Here is a 19,453-nt window from a genome sequence, read left to right on the forward strand (position 1 = left end):
ATCCTCTGCAGAGCTTAGTATTGTCAATCTTTTAAATTTTAGTCAATATAGTGGTTTTAAAATGGTGTTTCATTGTGGTTTAAAGCAACATTTTTTTGGTGATTCATGATGCTGAGCACCTTTCATATACTTATTGGCTATTCACATATCTTCATTTGTAAAGTGTCTTTTCTACTGTTTTCTCATGTAAAAAATAGAGATATTTGTGTTTTTATTACTGACTTCTAAGCATTCTTTATATATCCTGGATGCATATCCTTTGTCATGTATATGCATCGCAATATTTTCTCTGAATCTCTTGCTTCCCTTTTCAGTTGTTTCTTTTGATGATCATATAAGTTTTAAAACTGTGATGAAGTCCAACTTATAAATCTTTTTCTCTTTTGGCTATTTATTTATATATGTGAAATGATTTTTCCTTACCTTAAGGTTGGGAAGATAATCTCTTGTTTCTTCTAGAAGTTTCATAGTTTTAGCTTTTACATCTAAGTTTGTGATTCTTCTCAAATTAAATTTTGTGTGTGATGTTGGGTAGAATTTCATTTTTCCCCCTTCATTTATTGTTCCCACATCACTTGTTCAGCACTTTCCTAGCTGAATAGCCTTGGTACCTTTGTGAAAAAACAGTTGACCATACTTAGAAACCACAGACTTGTCCATCTATACAGTTTTGCCCTCTTCAGAATGTCATATAAATGGAATCACATAGTATATAGCCTTTTGGGTCTGGTTACTTTTACTTAGCAAAATATATTTGAGATTCAGTCACATTGTTGCATGTATCAGTAGTGCATTCCTTTTTACTGCTGAATAATGTCCCATTGTATGGCTGTAAAATTGTATCCAAATACTTGCTGATGGGCCTTTGGATTGCTTTTTTTTTTTTTTTTTTTGGCAATTATAAGTAAAGATGCTTTAAACATCCATGAAAAGGTTTTTGTGTGATCATAAATTTTCATTTCTCTTGGGTAAATACGAGTTTGATTTCCAGATTATATGGTAACTGTATATTTATATGGTTATATGGTAAGTGTAACTTAAGCAACTATTAAATTGTTTTTCAAAGTGACTGTATCATTTTGCATTCTCACTAGCAATGTAAGAGATTTCCAGTTGCTCTGCACCTGTGCCAGCGTATGGCTTCATCATTTTTTTCTTTTGAATTGTATCCATTATAATAAGCACGTAGTGCCATGTCATTGTGATTTCAATTTACATTTTCCCTACTGCCTAGTAAATTAATCATTTATTTATGTATTTATTTGCTATTTGTATATCTTTTCTGGTGAATTATCTTTTCAGATATTTTGCTCAGTTTTTAATTGGATTGTGTGTTTTCTTATCGTCAAAGTTTGAGAGTTATTTACATATCACAGGTTCAAGTCATTTGTCAGATATGTGATTTATAAATATTTTCTGCTGTTCTGTTAGCAGTACTTTTGCAAAGCAAATGTTTCAAATTTTGATGACCCACTTATCAGTTTTTTTTATGGGTTATACTTTTGATGTTACATGTAAGAACTCTTTGACTAAGATTATAGGCACCAAGATTTTCTCCATTTTTTTCTATATGTTTTATAGTTTTAGGTTTTACATCTAGGTCTATGATCAATTTTGAGTTAGTTTCCGTAAAGGTTTGAGGTATGGATTAAGGTCAGTTTTTTTTTTTTTTTTTTTTTTTTGCATATTCATGTCCATTCCAGTACCATTTATTGAAATCACTGTCCTTTATTGAATTGCCCTTGCACTTTTATCAAAAATCAGTTCACTGTTTGTGTCAATCTACCTCTAGACTTTCTTGTCTATTCCAGTTATTTATGTGTCTTATTCTTTTTTTTTTCAATACTATACTGATTTAATCACTCTAACCTTTTACTAAGTCTTAAAATCAGGTAGTGTGAGTCTTCCAACTTCTTTTTTCATCAATGTCCTGAACTGTTTGAAATCTACAAGAAGGCATAGCAATTCACTTTTTTCTCTTTTCAAAAATAAAATAAAATAAAATAAATTGGCGTATATTCTGTATTGTTTACCTACATATTTGCATTTTTATCAAATATAATTGAATATACTGCAGCAATTTATTTTGGTATTGTATTTGATAAGCTGTTATTATAATACATATTATAGGACCTGTAAATTTTATTTTAGGAAATTTTATGATTAATTCTATATTTTTTACCCCCAAAAGTGCAATGCAAATAAAAAAATTTCATTTTACGTTACTTAATACATTTTCAAAAATTACGTTGATAAGGACACGAGGGGGAAAATATCCCCAATTGTTATATAGGATTGTGAGTTATAGAGGATGTTTGGTGTCATGAGCATAACCCTCAGTACGTTCCATCTACTGGGAAATAAATAACTTATTCTCAGAGTCTTATGTTTAATGTTAGGCCATTGTAAAGAAGTGATTAGTAAAAGACACTAAATTAAAGTAAAAAACAATATTTGGATTTGATTTATTTGATATGAAAAAATGTAATAGATGTTAGAAAAGTAATGTTTGTAAGAATCTAATATTTCTAAGACTTTTTTAATGTCTAAGCTTTAAAACAATTAGTGTAAATGCTACTAGAAAAATGAAATTTGCAGAGAACGTGGCCTGGTTTTACTAACACAGCATGTTTTTAGCATTGGGTAAAGTTTGCTAGCCCCATGTTGGGTAGTTCTTGAATTTAAATACATTGGAGCCATCATGTAAATATATCTCAAGTGTCTATGCCTACTAAAGTATCTGGGCCCAGTGCCACATACCATCATTCCATTTACTAACTTTGCTTTTGTAATCTTAGTATTTATGTTCTTGTTTCTTTTCTATTTGAAAAAGATAGTTATTGGAACAAGAACGTCCTTTTTAGAAGTAAAGTTTTTTTACTGTCAAGTAAGAGTTACCCTTGATGTAATGTTTATTGTAAACACTTTAGGTTTATTTGACATTTTAGTAAAAATCAAGTGAGTTTAGAATGGAGAACAAAACTCAGGGAAATTCAAATTCATCATGCTATGTTGCATTTTATTCCTCTTTTACCATGGTATTGAGAGTGTATTTGGCAAGCAACCCAGGTGAGTCATAAAGTGTTAGTAGGTGTTGAAACTTTTTCTTCATAATTGAACTCCAAGAATATTCAGAGATAAAGCGGAGCTTATTGATATTGTTGGAGGTGATAATTCCTGAAGATATACATGCCAGCCTGCAATGATTCAGAGAGTTAGATATAATCACGTGTACACTATGTTCTGATAGACTGTGAGTCCATGGGAATGGATACCTCTAATGAAATTTTGAAAGATACTTCTGACTACTTTTCAAATAATTGCTTTAGAAATTGTTTTTGTTAATTATAATATTAGCAGTTGAATTTGAATGGTGCTTGATATAATTTTCAATGCTTTTGCATATTTTGCACGTCTTTTCTTTTTTCTTTTTTTTTTTTTTTTTGAGATGGAGTCTTACCTGGTGACCCAGCCTGGAGTGCAATGGCACTGATCTCGGCTCACTGCAACTTCTGCCTCCTGGATTCAGACGATTCTCCAGCCTCAGCCTCCTGAATAGCTGGGATTACAGGCGCCCACCACCCCGCCCAGCTAATTTTTGTATTTTCAGTAGAGACGGGGTTTCACCATGTTGGGCAGGATGGTCTCGATCTCCTAACCTTGTGATCTTCCCGCCTTGGCCTCCCAAAGTGCTGGGATTACAGGCATGAGCCACTGCGCCTGGCCGCATGTCTTTTCTTATGTAAGCCCCACCACAGGCATGTGAGATAGGTCATTTAAGTATCATTTCTATTTTACAAGCGAGGAATCTAAGGTTCAGACAACTGATACCACTTACTTGTGTGGTAAGGAAGTTCTGGGGACAGGATGAGAATAAACATAACCGTATGTAAAATGTCTAGCCCATTGCTTGGCATTTAGAAATTACAAAGTGAATGTTATGGACTGTTTTAGTACCTTATTACCATCCTTATCTTCCAGTCCCTTTTGCATTGTATTCTAATACTGCTTCTTTGAGAAAGATAATGCTATTTTTATATATAAAGCAGTATCTGTAAATAGGTGTAATGACATCTCAGTTTCATATTTATGGAACTCATACTCCTTTTTTTTTCCTTTTTTTTTAAAGCTAGTATCTCACTACATTGCCCAGGCTAGAGGGCAGTCATGCGATCATAGCTCAGTGCAGCCTTAACCTCCCAGGCTTAAGAGATCCCCCCACCTCAGCTTCCTGAGTAGTTGGGACTACAGGGCACACCACCATGCTCTGCTAATTTTTGCATTTTTTTTACTAGAGATGGGGTTTTGCCCTGTTGTCCAGGCTGGCCTTGAACTCCAGGGCTCAAGCAATACACCTGCTTTGACTTCCCAAAGTGTTGGGATTACAGGTGTGAGCCATGGTGCCCAGCTCATATTTTTTTTCTTTCTTTCTTTCTTTCTTTCTTTTTTTTTTTGAAACAGGGTCTCACTCTGTCACCGAGGTGGAGTGCAGTGCTACAGTCTCGACTCACTGCAGCCTTGACCTCCTGGGCTCAGGTGATCTTACCACTTCAGCCTCCTGAGTAGCTGGGACTATAGGCATGCACTACCACGCCTGGCTAATTTTTTGTATTTTTTTTGTAGAGATGGGGTTTTGCCATGTTTTCCCAAGCCATCTGCCTGTCTTGGCCTCTGGAAGTGCTGGGATTAGAGGCGTGAACTACCGTGCCTGGCCGGAACTCACATTTTTAAGTGATTCTAGATTAGCTAATGTTTAAACGTGATAATGTAAGAAAAATCTAAATAGTGCTACATTGTCAGCCACCCACAAATGGTAGTTCTCTTAATTTGTATTTCTCAGAGTTTTTTTTCTGAGAAACTGAAGTTTTAATACACTATATCATAAAATTGCTACTGTAGATAAGAATATCAGGATAATTTTTATATAATTTAATTAATATTAATAAAAAACTATGTTATATACCAAATATATAGCACACTGTGTTTCATGCTGTGGTAGTAACAAAGAGGTATACTATGTAGTTTTTTTCTCAAAAGTGTAACGTGTAATTGGGGAGATACATGAAAAAGTAAATAATACAAGATTTATCATAGGCTGTACATAATTAGTTGCCAAAAGAATGCTATAAATTTAGAAGAGGAGATGATCAAAGTTTGAGGAGGCTTTAGTAGAGGAGACTGGAGCCAACCTGGGCCCTGTTGCCAGGATCTGAAAGCACAGAAACAAGGGAGATATGGGACACATCAGAATTTAGAGATAATATTGTTAATTTTCCAGACAGTCAGAGGTAATATCTCTTAACAATAAGCAATCCATACATCTTCCCTGTGTTGACACATTTATTCCCAGTCTTCCGATAAAAAGAACTCTGTTCTTTTGAGGGTATGGTTTATCCAAAGGGTATTTTATAATTTCCAATGCTTTAGAAACAAAACAGTAAACACAGGCACATACCATTTTTGGCACATATTTTTGTTATGTTAAATTTACGTAATGAAGATAGTGTTTTAAAATTAATAACCATTATGGGGCTTGAGAATGTGTGTGTGTATATGAAGACTAGATAATAGAATTGCTAGATCATATGATAATTCTATGTTTAACTTTTTGAGGAACTGCCAAACTGTTTTTGAAAATGGCTGCACTATTTTACAATCCCATCAGCAATGTCTGATAGTTTCAGTTTCCTATGGAGTATTCTTATTTTTTAACAGAGAAACATTTACATAATAGAGAAAGCAGGTGAATTTATGTTTGTTATATTTTAAAATATTACCATAGCTTAAAAAGGCAAGATATGAAACTTACAAAAATAAGACACTTTAAATGAAGTCCTTTGATGTCTATATGTCATTGAATGTCCAGTTTGCAATTTGCCTTTTTGTCAACATAAAGAGCAAGAACTCAGCGAGCAAGAGTGATACAAAAGAATTTTACTCCCTAGGGAAGTGTCTAATTTCTGGCCCAGAGTCTCAGAGTTCACAGAGTGCTGTAAGCCAGTAAGGCATCCCTCAAAGCTCATGTATTTCAGGAAGTAAGTGCGTGATTCATTAAGGAAAAAAGCTGTCCTTTCTCCCCATTATGGATGTACTTTGAATTTATTAGAGAGTAAAGGAAAACTGGTGAAATTATGTAGTATTTTTGTTATGCTATTGAATTTTGTGTAAAAGATACGCATTCTATATTTTTAGGTTTTTTCCTTCAGGATTGGAATGTTTTTATGGGGGAATTTGAGAATATTATTTTTTGAAATTAGACACACTGAGGAGCAGGTTATTTCAGTACTAGGAATGCTTTTGTCCCATATGAAAGCGATGTTCCTTCTGTTTGTTTTAAAAATACTGGCCTTTAATCTCCTTGGGTGGAAAACATTAGATTTTTTTTTTAAAGGCAAATTTGCTCTATAGCTGTTTCCACCCTTACAGTCAAACAGGCTTTGTTCTTCAAGAATAATTCACAGTAAATAATGCAATACCTCTGAAAGTAGTTCCCTATGGAAAGTCAGAATTAATTTAAACCAGAATTCTGACATGTAGATAAGTTCCAAATTACATTTGGAAATTTTGTTTTTTAAATTGTATTTTTCTTTTTTCTAATCCTTTACATTGTAAAGCTTTTTTCATTAATTGGGCATTTATTCAGTGTCTATTTTGAGCAAAACACTGTGCTAAGCAAAATCAGGGATGATTTTATGAGGGGTTATTTAATTCCTTCAATATTTATTAAATACTTACAGGGTATAGAGCACTGTGACAGACACTATAGTAAATAATTCCTAACCTCTAGGAACTAGCAGTCTTGTATTTGAGGGAGAGTAGATATACACACATGAAATAAGTAAGTAGTGTAGAAGTTAAATGCCTGAATGACTTAAGTTCTCTGAACTTAAGTTCAGAGAAGGTCAAGATCAGTGTGAAGGAAAAGATAGTAAAGTGAGTCATAGAATAGACAGAACCTGAAATGGGCTCTGAAGATTGTTAGTATTCGAATAGTGTTAGGGGAGATGGAAGGCAAAGGACCTGGGGGTTCTACACAACGTGTTAAATTATGAAAAGTAATGGTGAGGCTAATGTCTGTATACTAAGGGAAGAGATCATCCTCTCCTTGATCATCAGGTTGAGGATAGTGGGAGAAGGGGAAGACGTGGGGATGTTGGTACCTGAGGGGAGAACCTTGGTTCAGTAAAGACAAAAAAGTTAGGTAATAGAATTAGATAAACCTAGCTGAAGGAGTTTGGGCAAATTGTGTAACTTCTCTTAACCTCAATTTTATTATCAGTAAAACTGTGCCAACCTCATAGTTTAGTATAAGGATTAAAAAGAATATATGTAAAGCATTTAGAACAATGCCTGCAATATGAATAAGTACTATAATATTCAAACTATTCCCATTAAAATAGAGAAATAATAGGCCTCACAGTATCCACTGAGATTTGGGTTCTAGTAGGAGTGAACTGGAAACTTTGAAATCAAATTGTTTATATAATACCAATTTTTTTTTTTTTTTGATAGCAAGTCTCGCTCTGTTGCCCAGACTGGAGTGCAGTGGCGTGATCTTGGCTCACTGCGGCCTCTGCCTCCCAGACTGAAGTGATTCTCCTGCCTCAGCCTCCTGAGTAACTGGGATTACAGGCATGTTCCACCACACCTGGCTAATTTTTTGTATTTTTAGTAGAGACAGGATTTCACCATGTTAGCCAGGATGGTCTTGATCTCCTGATCTCTTGATCCACCTGCCTCGGCCTTCCAAAGTGCTGTGATTACAGGTGTGAGCCACTGTGCCTGGCCCTCCAATGTGTATTTTTTAATCTGTTAATTGATCTTTTCTTTTTATGCATCTGGATTTTTAGTTTTAGCAATCCTATCTTTATACCAAGATTAAGTAATTTGCCTGCATTTTCTTCTAATATTTCTGTGGTTTCATTTTTTTTACGTATAGATTTATGATTTATTTGAAATTTACTTTTGTATAAAATGTCAGGTGTAGATCAACTTTTATATTTTTTTCCAAAAGGCCATCTAGTTATTTCACCACCATTTAGTCTGTCTTTTTCCCGCTGCTTTGAATTGCTACCTTTATCACTGAAGGTTTTTTTGTGCCTAGATCTGTTTCTAGCTGTTTATTCTGTTCCATTGGTCTTTTTTTTTTAAATGTACAAATAACATGATTTTTAAATTAGAGGTTTTTTTGTTTGTTTGTTTGTTTATTTTTTGAGACAGTCTTGCTCTGTCATCCAAGCTAGAGTGCAGTGGCACGATCTTGGGTTGTTGCAACCTCTGCTTTTCAGGTTCATGCAGTTCGCCTGCCTCAGCCTCCCAGGTAGCTAGGATTACAGGCCTGTGCCACCGTGCCTGGCTAATTGTTTTTTTGCATTTTTAGTAGTGACAGGGTTTCACCATATTGGCCAGGTTGGCCTCAAACTCCTGATCTCAGGTGATCCACCTGCCTTGGCCTCCCAAAGTGTTGGGAGTACAGGGGTTGAGCCACCGTGCCCGGCCTTAATTAGAGGTTTTGTTGGTGTTTCAATATGTGGTGGGGCTGTTCCCCTCTCATTCCTCTTCTTTTTCAGGGTTAAACTCAACTTGCCTAGCTTCCGAAAAAAACTGCTTTGTTTTTTAGTGGAATTGCACTACGTTTATCAATGTACTTAGGAATAAATTGAATCTTTGTGATGAGTTAGGCTATTGAAGTTTGAAGTATTATTTTATGTCTTTCAGCTGTATTTAAAACTTTTCCTCATATAGATTTTTTACATTTCAGGCTAAATTGATTCCTAAATTATTCTATCTTTTTTATTATGGAATTCTAAATGGAGTTTTCTCTTCCATTATCTTCTTTTTTGTTTATCTGTGTATATTAAGGATATTGATATTTTAAATTGTGGTAAAATATACATGACATATAATTTACCATTTTGATCCTTTTAAAGTATACAGTTCAGTGGCATTAAGTATGTTCACAGTACTGCACAACCATCACCACTATTTAGCTCCTGAACTTTCCATCACTCCGAACAGAAACGCTGAACCCGTTAAGCAGTCACTCCTTGTTCCTTCTTCTCCTCAGCCCCTGGCGACCAAAAATGTGTTTTCTGTGTCTACAAATTTTCCTAGTCTGTGTATTTTATATAAATGGAGTCATACAAATGTGGCCTTTCGTGTCTGGTTTCTTTCTCTTAGCATAATTTTTCAATTTATGTTGTACCATATATTAGTTCTCCATTCCTTTTTAAGGCTGAATAATATTCTGTTGTGTGGATATACTACGTTTTGTTGATTCGTTCATCTCCTGTTAGGCATTTCTGTTTTTTCCTACCTTTTGCCTATTGTGAATAATGTTGCTGCGAACAAAAAGCTATTGATTTTTTTGTGTGTTAATTTCATATATTTTAACCTTACTGACTTTTTTTTTTGTTTGAATTCTGTCATTGTATCTTTTGGTATTTCTAGATTTATGTTCACATTTTCTACAAGTAGAGATAGTTTTACTTCTTCTTTGCCAGTTCTTATGTCTCTACTTGCTTTTTGTTGCCTAGTTGCACTGGCTAATAACACACCAAATACAATGTTAAACACTACTGGAGATAGTGGGTATTCTTGCCTTGCTCCGGAACTTGGTAAGAATGCTTTAGGTTTTTCTCCATTATTAAGATACTGACTTTAGGATACAGTGTCTCTGTCTCTACCTGTATCTACATGCACACTTTTTCTTGTAATTTTGTGTGTAATTTTTGTTGAAAACACTTCTGCCTGAGACACTGAGGTTCACTTTTATTTTCACTTACCCAAGTATTGCTAGTTTGCCTCTTATATTTTCTAGGTTTTCTATAACTTTCTTTTTTTCCTCTAATTGAACAGATGAAATTGATTTTGAAGAGAAGATGGAATTAACCTTTGTGATTTTCATTTGTTCCCCTCATCCTACTCCCAGCTGCTGCAACTCTACTGCCAGCCCTGGCCATCTTTATTGTGTTTCTAATTCTCACATCCCTTTACTAACAATAGGACAGTTCCAGGATTTTATGGCTTCTCATACCTCTCCAGATAAAGTTAAGTTTCTTAGTGTAGCACATTAGGCACTCAGTCCTCTGTTACCTGTGTACTTTTCAAATTTCCATCATTTCTCTCAGTTCTTCAGGTATTCTGAATTATTTCCATCCTTAGAGCATACTATGCTATTTTCTGGCTCTTCCTTTTCCACATGCGAGTCTTCCTGCTTTAATCTAGCTACAAGCCAAGTGTCAAGTTTTATTTTTCCTTAAAGTGTGCCTGCTTTAAGAGGGTTATCGCACATCCTCTTGCAAGCAGTCTGCATAGCTACTGCTTCTCAGAGTTTCTTGCTCCTTTTAGCACTCCCTGTGGGACACCAGTTGCTTTACTAGTGGTCTTTGTGTGGAGTTCTGGGACATAGTCCCATTGATAGAATATGGCTGCCAAAGTTTGTTTTAGTGCCCTTTTGTATTCCTCTGGCAACCTGGAATGTCTCTATCATAGCATTATACCACACTAACTGATTTACTTGTCCCTTTTCCGAGTACGTGTAATTTAGTAACTAGTCAATGCTATTTTTTTTTTTTTTTTTTTTATGGAGACAGGGTCTTGCACTGTCACCTAGGCTGGTCTCAAATTCCTGGACTAAAGAGATCCTCCCACCTTCACCCGCTTGAATAGCAAGAACTATGCACATACCACTGCACTTGGCTGATATTTTTAAATTTTTTTGTAGAGACAGGGTCTTACTCTGTTGCCCAGGTTGGTCCCAAACTCCTGTCCTCAAGCGATCCTCTCACTTTGGCCTCCAAAAGTACTGGAATTATAGGTGTGAGCGCTTATGCCTGGCCCCAATAAATGTTTATTGAATAATAAGTGAATAGTAAAGCAAATTGGGATCTGTTATCTTCTTCTTCTTCTTCTTTCTTCTTTTCTTTTGTCTTTCTTCTTCCTTTTTAAATTTTTTAATATTTTATTTTATTATTATTTTTTTGACAGAGTCTTGCCCTGTTATCTCGGCTGGAGTGCAGTGGCATGATCATGGCTCACTGCAGCCTGAACCTCCTGGATTCAATTGATTCTCTGGCCTCAGCCTCCCGAGTAGCTGTAACTATAGGTGTGCACCACCATTCCTGTCTAATTTTTTAAAAATTTTTATTTGTGGAGATGGGGTCTTGCTATGTTGCCCAGGATGGTCTCAAACTCCTGAGCTCAAGCAACCCTCTCGCCTCAGCCTCCCAAACATGGGGATTACAGGCGTGAGCCATTGTGCCTTGCCCTTCTTGATTTTACTCTTTCTTTCAAGATTCCTTACTGATTAGGTTAAGATTTCATAGAGAGAGCTAGTTTATTTTGTAGTGATTAATTGTGGTTCCTATAGTTAAATTTCTTTTTATTTCAAATTAAGTTTTGGATTATAAGCACCTTGATTAGGCAAAAAGGAGCAGAGGGCTGCTGAGGCCTAGGTCACAATTAGTATTTCCTGTCACCACTGGAAATGCGCTTTGTACAGCTTTCTGTCATGAGGAGGTAAGACAGAAACTGAAATAAGTGAGTATCCATGAGAGACAGTGCCTTCTCATGCAGTAAATGGTAGACCGTGCTATTCGTTATATCATTGATTGAACCGGTTGTTTATTTTGGTAAAAAGTAAAGTCTTTTTTACATCTAGGAACCCCTCTATTGGCAGTGTCATTTCTGTTTAAAAGTAGGAATGAAGAATTAGTGAGGAGTGGAGGAAGAGAAATTATACAGAGAAAGCGTATTTTTCTTTTCTAAATTTGTGTATTTATGTGTAAGTCTATAGGAAATTCATGAAATACTCTGAAATTTATGTGTTCTGCTTTACGTAAAGCTTCTATGTGAGAGGATTTAAAAATCAATGTGCACATTCAGATCTAAGCTGTTTGGCTCACTGTTGCCCTATCTATCTTATTTATATTTTGGCTGTTTTAGCACATGTATCTTTTGAAGAGGAAGAAGTGGTTGTCAGCAAAAGTTTGTTTTCTTTGCGTAAAGGGAAATTAATATAATGCCTCTTTGTTTCATAATCAAATATATTGTTTGACCTCTTCCGTAGAAATTTCAAGAAATTGCTGAAAAAAATATGGAAAAATTGAACCATATTGAGAAGTCACATGAACAGTTGGTTCTCGAAAATTCACACTTCAAAAAACTGTTATCACAGACTCAAAGGGAACAGACATCCTTGCTGGCAGCCTGTGCATTGATGGCTGGTGCCTTATATCCCCTCTATAGCCGATCATGCGCCTTGTCTACACAGAGAGATTTTCTCCAGGAGCAGGTCAACACCTTTGAGTTGTTCAAATTGGAAATTAGAACTCTAGCCCAGGCTTTGTCAACTGTAGAGGAAAAGAAGCAAGAAGAAGCCAAGATGAAAAAGAAAACATTCAAAGGATTGATACGTATGTTTCGGAAAGTTGTTATTGTAGTTTTGGCAGCAAACAGACTCAAGATTTTGGGCCAATCATGTGCCTCTCTTTTTACCTGGATGGAGAGTTTCAAAGAAGGCATAGGCATGTTAGTGTGCACAGGAGAGCCCAAAGACAAGCATAAATTTCCAAGTAAGATAATTTGTGCTTTAAAAAATACAGGTTGCATGTAAGTGAAATATACAGTGTGACTATACCTGGCTATTATGGAAAAACTTTTAAAAAATCATGTAATATGCCAAATAATATAACATAGTCTCCATATGTATGTATATGTGTGTATGGATAAGTGAATATTTTGTATAAATTAGGCTGTGTTTTTCTGTTTTAAGTAGATTAAAATATAAGGTGACAAATATGTATAATTTGAACTTTGTCTTGTTTTATATTTGAATCCTCTGCAGTAAAGCAAAGAGTTTATACAGTGATTTTTCAGTTATGTCAATCAAAAACTGCCCTATTTCAAATTATCAGTATGATTTATTTTCAGTTTCTATGAATAAGTATGAAATGGGTTAAAAATATATTGAAGAATTGTATGAAAATGAGACAAATGTAAATTTTCCAGTTGTTTTTGAATGCTTAACTATTTTGAAGAAATGACTTGTTTTTATTTTTAAAAAGCAGACTATTAAGTAGTGTAAGTAAAACCAAAGAAAATTTCTTTTTTCTGTTTTTGTTGGTGTCATTTACAGTTATTTGTAAATTAGGTCGAGCTAATCTAATATTTCTTAATAGATTTTTCCACAGTAGGCAATGTTCACAATAGGGTTTGATCTGTTTCTTAAATAGCTGAACACTGCTATGAATTTTAAATATAGATTTTAATAAAGTTTTATAGAATTTTACAATGGATATTTTCAATTTTATAGAACATCAAAAGGAGCAGTTGCGTTGTTTACAAGCGCTCAATTGGCTCACCAGTTCTGACCTTCTTGCTGCAATAATCAGTTCTATGACTGAATTACAAGATGTCATTGGTAAAACAGGTATGGTTCCTTCTTTTACGTCCTTGCAAAATACATTTAAGAACAAATGTCCAGAAATTCTTTATGTCACAAAGTCTAGTAAACTGTATAGGGAGAAAATAAATTTATTTTTATCTTTATTTTATTCAGTCACCGAGATATTAATTCTGTACTTAATGATGTAAATTAATATACATTTTGTCTTTATGGGGAAATGACTTTTCTTGTTGAATGTATCCACCTTATTTTTTTTTCTTTCTATCTGTTTTTCCTATGGAAAGCTCATCATTACCTTTTTATTAGGTAATACAGGCAATGTTCTTTCATATGTTTTTGCCTTGTTTCACTTCTTCTTGTGGCTGTAAATTTCATAAGCTTGAGTAATATGAGAGCCAGTAGAAAATTTTTCTCTCTCTTTTTGTGATTTTTTTTACTTTTTCTAGTGTATTTTAGATACAGTTAATTTGAATAGTCTGCTCCTTCCCACCTGGTGTGGAACCACCTATTATCAGCGATTTACAAAGGTTTAAAATGCAAGTTTTTTAAAATGATTCAGATTGCATGATATTTTGTCTGACAGGTTCAATGAAAACTAATTGGACTAACTATGGTCATTTCAGACACATTAGTTGTTAAAACTGTATAATGGACTTGTTAAAGGTTTGCCTGTTTAATGAAATGTAAGCCTGGATGTAATGATAATTTGGAATTTAATTCTTAGACATTTCCACTGTGCAAATATAGATCATACATTGTGATTTCAAATATCTAAACCTAGACTTTTGTAGTAGGAAACTTAAAGATTATTTTTAAGTTGTGGCCATTGATGTTGGTAAGCAATGTACATATTTAATGTGTTGGCAGAACCTCAAGATACTGGGTTTGGAGTCTGAAATAAAATTCTAAACTAAATGTATTTTAAGAATTTTGGTATTATAACTTCAAAGCAGAACTGAACATTCTTGAAAGAGCTTAGAAATAGTTTTTAGATTTGGTTTAAGAAACAGGTGATTTGAGTGCTTCCAAGATGGCCAAATAGGAACAGCTCCGGCATGCAACTCCAGCAAGATCTATGCAGAAGACGGGTGATTTCTGCCTTTCCAACTGAGGTACCTTGTTCATCTCATTGAGACTGGTTGGACAGTGGGTGCAGCCCACGGAGGGTGAGCTGAAGCAGGGCGGGGCGTCACCTCACCCGGGAAGTGCAAGGGGTCGGGGGATTTCCCTTTCCTAGCCAAGGGAAGCTGTGAGAGACTGTACTGGCAGGAACGGTACACTTCCGCTCAGATAGTCCGCTTTTCCCACAGTCTTCACAACTGGCAGGCCAGGAGATTCTCTCCAGTGCCTGGCTTGGAGGGTCCCATGCCCACGGAGCCCAGCAATCTAAGATCCATTGACTTGAAATCCTTGTTGCTAGCGCAGCAGTCTGTGAACAACCTGGGATGCTGGAGCTTGGTGGGAGGAGGGGCGTCCACCATTGCTGAGGCTTGAGTAGGTGGTTTTATGCTCACAGTGTAAACAAAGCTGCCAGGAAGCACGAACTGGGCAGAGCCCACCGCAGCTCACCAAGACTGCCTCTGTAGTTTCCAGCTCTGTGGACATGGCATATCTGATCAAAAGGCAGCAGCCCCAGTCAGGGACTTATAGATAAAACCGTCATCTTCCTGGGACAAAGCCCCTGGGGGAAAGGGCGGCTGTGGGCACAGCTTCTGCAGACTTAAACGTCCCTGCCTGACAGCTCTGAAGAGAGCAGTGGTTCTCCCAGCACATTTGAGCTCTAATAATGGTCAGACTGCCTCCTCAAGTGGGTCCATGACCACCGCGTAGCCTGACTGGGAGACACTTCCCAGTAGAGGCCGACAGACAGCTCTTACAGAAGAACTCTGGCTGGCATCTGGCAGGTGCCCCTCTGGGATGATGCTTCTAGAGGAAGGATAAGGTAACAATATTTGCTGTTTTATAGCCTCCGCTGGTGATACCCAGGCAGACAGGGTCTGGACTGGACGTTTGGCAAACTCCACCAGATCTGAGATTGAGGTGCCTGTTAGAAGGAAAACTAACAAACAGAAAGGAATAGCTTCAACATCAACAAAAAGGACATCCACACAAAACCCATCCGTAAGTCACCAACATCAAAGACCAAAGGTAGAGAAAACCACAAAGATGGGGAGAAACCAGAGCAGAAAGGCTGAAAATTCCCAAAACCAGAACACCTCTTCTCCTCCGAAAGATCACAACTCCTCGCCAGCAGGGGAACAAAATTGGACGGAGAATGACTTTGACGAGTTGACAGATGTAGGGTTCAGAAGATAAGTAATAACAAACTTCTCCGAGCTAAAGGAGAATGTTCTAACCCATTGCAAGGAAACTAAAAATCTCGAAAAAAGGTTAGAGGAGTGCTAACTAGAATAACCAGTGTAGAGAAGAACATAAATGACCTGATACAGTTGAAAAACACAGCATGAGAAATTCATGAAGCATACACAAGCTTCAATAGCCAATTCGATCAAGCAGAAGAAAGGATATCCATGATTGAAGATCAAATTAATGAAATAAAATGAGAAGACAAGATTAGAGAAAAAAGAGTAAAACAAATGAACGAAGCCTTCAAGAAATATGGGACTACGTGAAAAGACCAAATCTACGTTTGATTGGTGTACCTGAAAGTGACGAGGAGAGTGGAATCAACTTAGAAAACGCTCTTCAGGATATTATCCAGGAGAACTTCCCCAACCTAGCAAGGCAGGCCAACATTCAAATTTAGGAAGTACAGAGAACACCACAAAGATATTCCTTGAGAAGAACAACCCCAAGACACATAATCGTCAGATTCACCAATGTTGAAGTAAAGGAAAAAATGTTAAGGGCAGCCAGAGAGAAAGGTTGGGTTACCCACAAAGGGAAGCCCATCAGACTAACAGCACATCTCTTGGCAGAAACCCTACAGCCAGAAGAGAGTGGGAGGCTAATGTTCAACATTCTTAAAGAAAAGAATTTTCAACTCAATTTCATATCCAGCCAAACTAAGCTTCTTAAATGAAGGAGAAATAAAATCATTTACAGACATGCAAATGCTGAGAGATTTTGTCACCAATAGGCCTGCCTTACAAGAGCTCCTGAAGGAAGCACTAAACATGGAAAGGAAGAACAGGTACCAGCCACTGCAAAAACATGCCAAATTGTAAAGACCATCGATGCCATGAAGCAAATGCATCAACTAATGGGCAAAATAACCAGTTAGCGTCATAATGACAGGATCAAATTCACACATAACAATATTAACCTTAAATGTAAATGGGCTAAATGCCCCAAGTAAAAGACACAGACTGGCAAATTGGATAAAGAGTCAAGACCCATCAGTCTGCTGTATTCAGGAGAACCATCTCATATGCAAAGACGCACATAGGCTCAAAATAAAGGGATGGAGGAAGATCTACCAAGCAAATGGAAAACAAAAAAAGGCAGGGGTTGCTATCCTAGTCTCTGATAAAACAGACATTAAACCAACAAAGATCAAAAGAGACAAAGAAGGCCATTACATAATGGTAAAGGGATCAATTCAACAAGAAGAGCTAACTATCCTAAATATATATGCACCCAATACAGGAGCACCCAGATTCATAAAGCAAGTCCTTAGAGACCTACAAGGAGACTTAGACTCCCACACAATAATAATAGGAGACTTTTAACACTTCACTGTCAATATTAGACAGATCAATGAGACAGAAAATTAACAAGGATATCCAGGACTTGAACTCAGCTCTGGACCAAGCAGACCTAATAGACATCTACAGAACTCTCCAGCTCAAATCAACAGAATATATTCTTCTCAGCACCGCATCGCACTTATTCTAAAATTGACCACATAATTGGAAATAAAACACTCCTCAGCAAATGTAAAAGAACAGAAATCACAACAAACTGTCTCTTAGACCACAGTGCAATCAGGATTAAGAAACTCACTCAGGATTAAGAAACTCACTCAAAGCTAGGTGCGGTGGCTCAAGCCTGTAATCCCAGCACTTTGGGAGGCTGAGATGGGTGGATCACGAGGTCAGGAGATCAAGACCATCCTGGCGAATACGGTGAAACCCCGTCTCTACTAAAAAAATACAAAAAACTAGCCGGGCGAGGTGGCGGGTGCCTGTAGTCCCAGCTACTCGGGAGGCTGAGGCAGGAGAATGGCATAAACCCAGGAGGTGGAGCTTGCAGTGAGCCCTGGGCGACAGAGCGAGACTCCGTCTCAAAAAAAAAAAAAAAAAGAAACTCACTCAAAATTGCACAACTACATGGAAACTGAACAACCAGCTCCTGAATGACTACTGGGTAAATAACAAAATGAAGGCAGAAATAAAGATGTTCTTTGAAACCAATGAGAACAAAGACACAGCGTACCAGAATCTCTGGGACACGTTTAAGGAAGTAAGTAGAGGGAAAGTTATAGCACTAAACACCCACAAGAGAAAGCAGGAAAGATCAAAATCAATGCCCTAACATCACAATTAAAACAACTAGAGAAGCAAGAACAAACAAATTCAAAAGCTAGCAGAAGGCAAGAAATAACTAAGATCAGAGCAGAACTGAAGGAGATAGAGACACAAAAAACCCTTCAAAAAATCAATGAATCCAGGAGCTGGTTTTTTGAAAAGATCAACAAAATAGACCACTAGCAAGACTAATAAGGAAGAAAAGAGAGAAGAATCAAATAGATGCAATAAAAAATGATAAAGGGAATATCACCACTGATGCCACACAAATACAAACTACCGTTGGATAATACTATAAACACCTCTACAAAAATAAATTAGAAAATCTAGAACAAATGGATAAATTCCTGGACACATACACCCTCCCAAGACTAAACCAGGAAGAAGGTGAATCTCTGAATAGATCAATAACAGGTTCTGAAATTGAGGCAATAATTAATAGCCTACCACCTGAAAAAAGCCCAGGACCAGATGGACTCACAACTGAATTCTACTAGACGTACAAAGAGGAGCTGGTACCATTCCTTCTGAAACCATTCCAATCAATAGAAAAAGAGGGAATCCTCCCTAACTCATTTCATGAGGCCAGCATCATCGTGATACCAAAGCCTGGCAGAGATACAACAAAAAAAGAGAATTTTAGACCAATATCCCTGATGAACATCAGTGTGAAAATCCTCAATAAAATATTGGCAGACCGAATCCAGCAGCACATCAAAAAGCTTATCCACCACGATCAAGTCGACTTCATCGCTGGGATGCAAGCCTGGTTCAACATAGGTAAATTAATAAACAAAATCCATCACATAAACAGAACCAAAGACAAAAACCACATGATTATCTCAATAGGTGCAGAAAAGGCCTTCGACAAAATTCAACAGCCCTTCATGCTAAAAACTCTCAATAAACTAGGTATGGATGGAATGTGTCTCATAATAATAAGAGCTATTTATGACACACCCACAGCCAATATCATACTGAATGGGCAAAAACTGGAAGCATTCCCTTTGAAAAGCAGCACAAGACAAGGATACCTTCTCTCACCACTCTTATTCAACATAGTGTTGGAAGTTCTGGCCAGGGCAATCAGGCAAGAAAAAGAAAGCGTATTCCATTAGGAAGAGAGAAAGTCAAATTGCCCCTGTTTGCAGACGACATGACTGTATATTTAGAAAACCCCATTGTCTCAGCCAAAATCTCCTTAAGCTGAGAAGCAACTTCAGCAAAGTCTCAGGATACAAAATCAATGTGCAACAATCACAAGCATTCCTATACACCAATAACAGACAAACAGAGAACCAAATAATGAGTGATCTCCCATGCACTTCCAGTTGCTAGAAAGAGAATAAAATACCTAGGAATCCAACTTACAAGGGATGTGAAGGACCTCTTCAAGGAGAACTACAAACCACTGCTTAAGGAATAAAAGAGGACACAAACAAATGGAAAAACATTCCATGCTCATGGGTAGGAAGAATCAATATCGTGAAAATGGCCATACTGCCCAAAGTAATTTATAGATTCAGTGCTATCCCCATCAAGCTGCCGTTGACTT

General features: G+C 36.7%; 1 protein-coding gene across 1 annotated transcript in view; it reads left to right on the forward strand.

Annotated features, from left to right (window-relative positions):
- The window catches only part of CCDC171 (coiled-coil domain containing 171), a 399,166-nt gene that overhangs the window by 157,613 nt on the left and 222,100 nt on the right, over nucleotides 1-19,453 (forward strand). The window contains exons 17-18 of the mRNA XM_030920340.1: nucleotides 12,071-12,575; nucleotides 13,316-13,432. Of these exons, the coding sequence (XP_030776200.1) occupies nucleotides 12,071-12,575; nucleotides 13,316-13,432 (622 nt within the window). The remainder of the gene's footprint in view (nucleotides 1-12,070; nucleotides 12,576-13,315; nucleotides 13,433-19,453) is intronic.

The sequence above is a fragment of the Rhinopithecus roxellana genome, chromosome 16 (assembly GCF_007565055.1).
Source record: "Rhinopithecus roxellana isolate Shanxi Qingling chromosome 16, ASM756505v1, whole genome shotgun sequence".
In the NCBI taxonomy this organism is placed as follows: Eukaryota; Metazoa; Chordata; class Mammalia; order Primates; family Cercopithecidae; genus Rhinopithecus; species Rhinopithecus roxellana.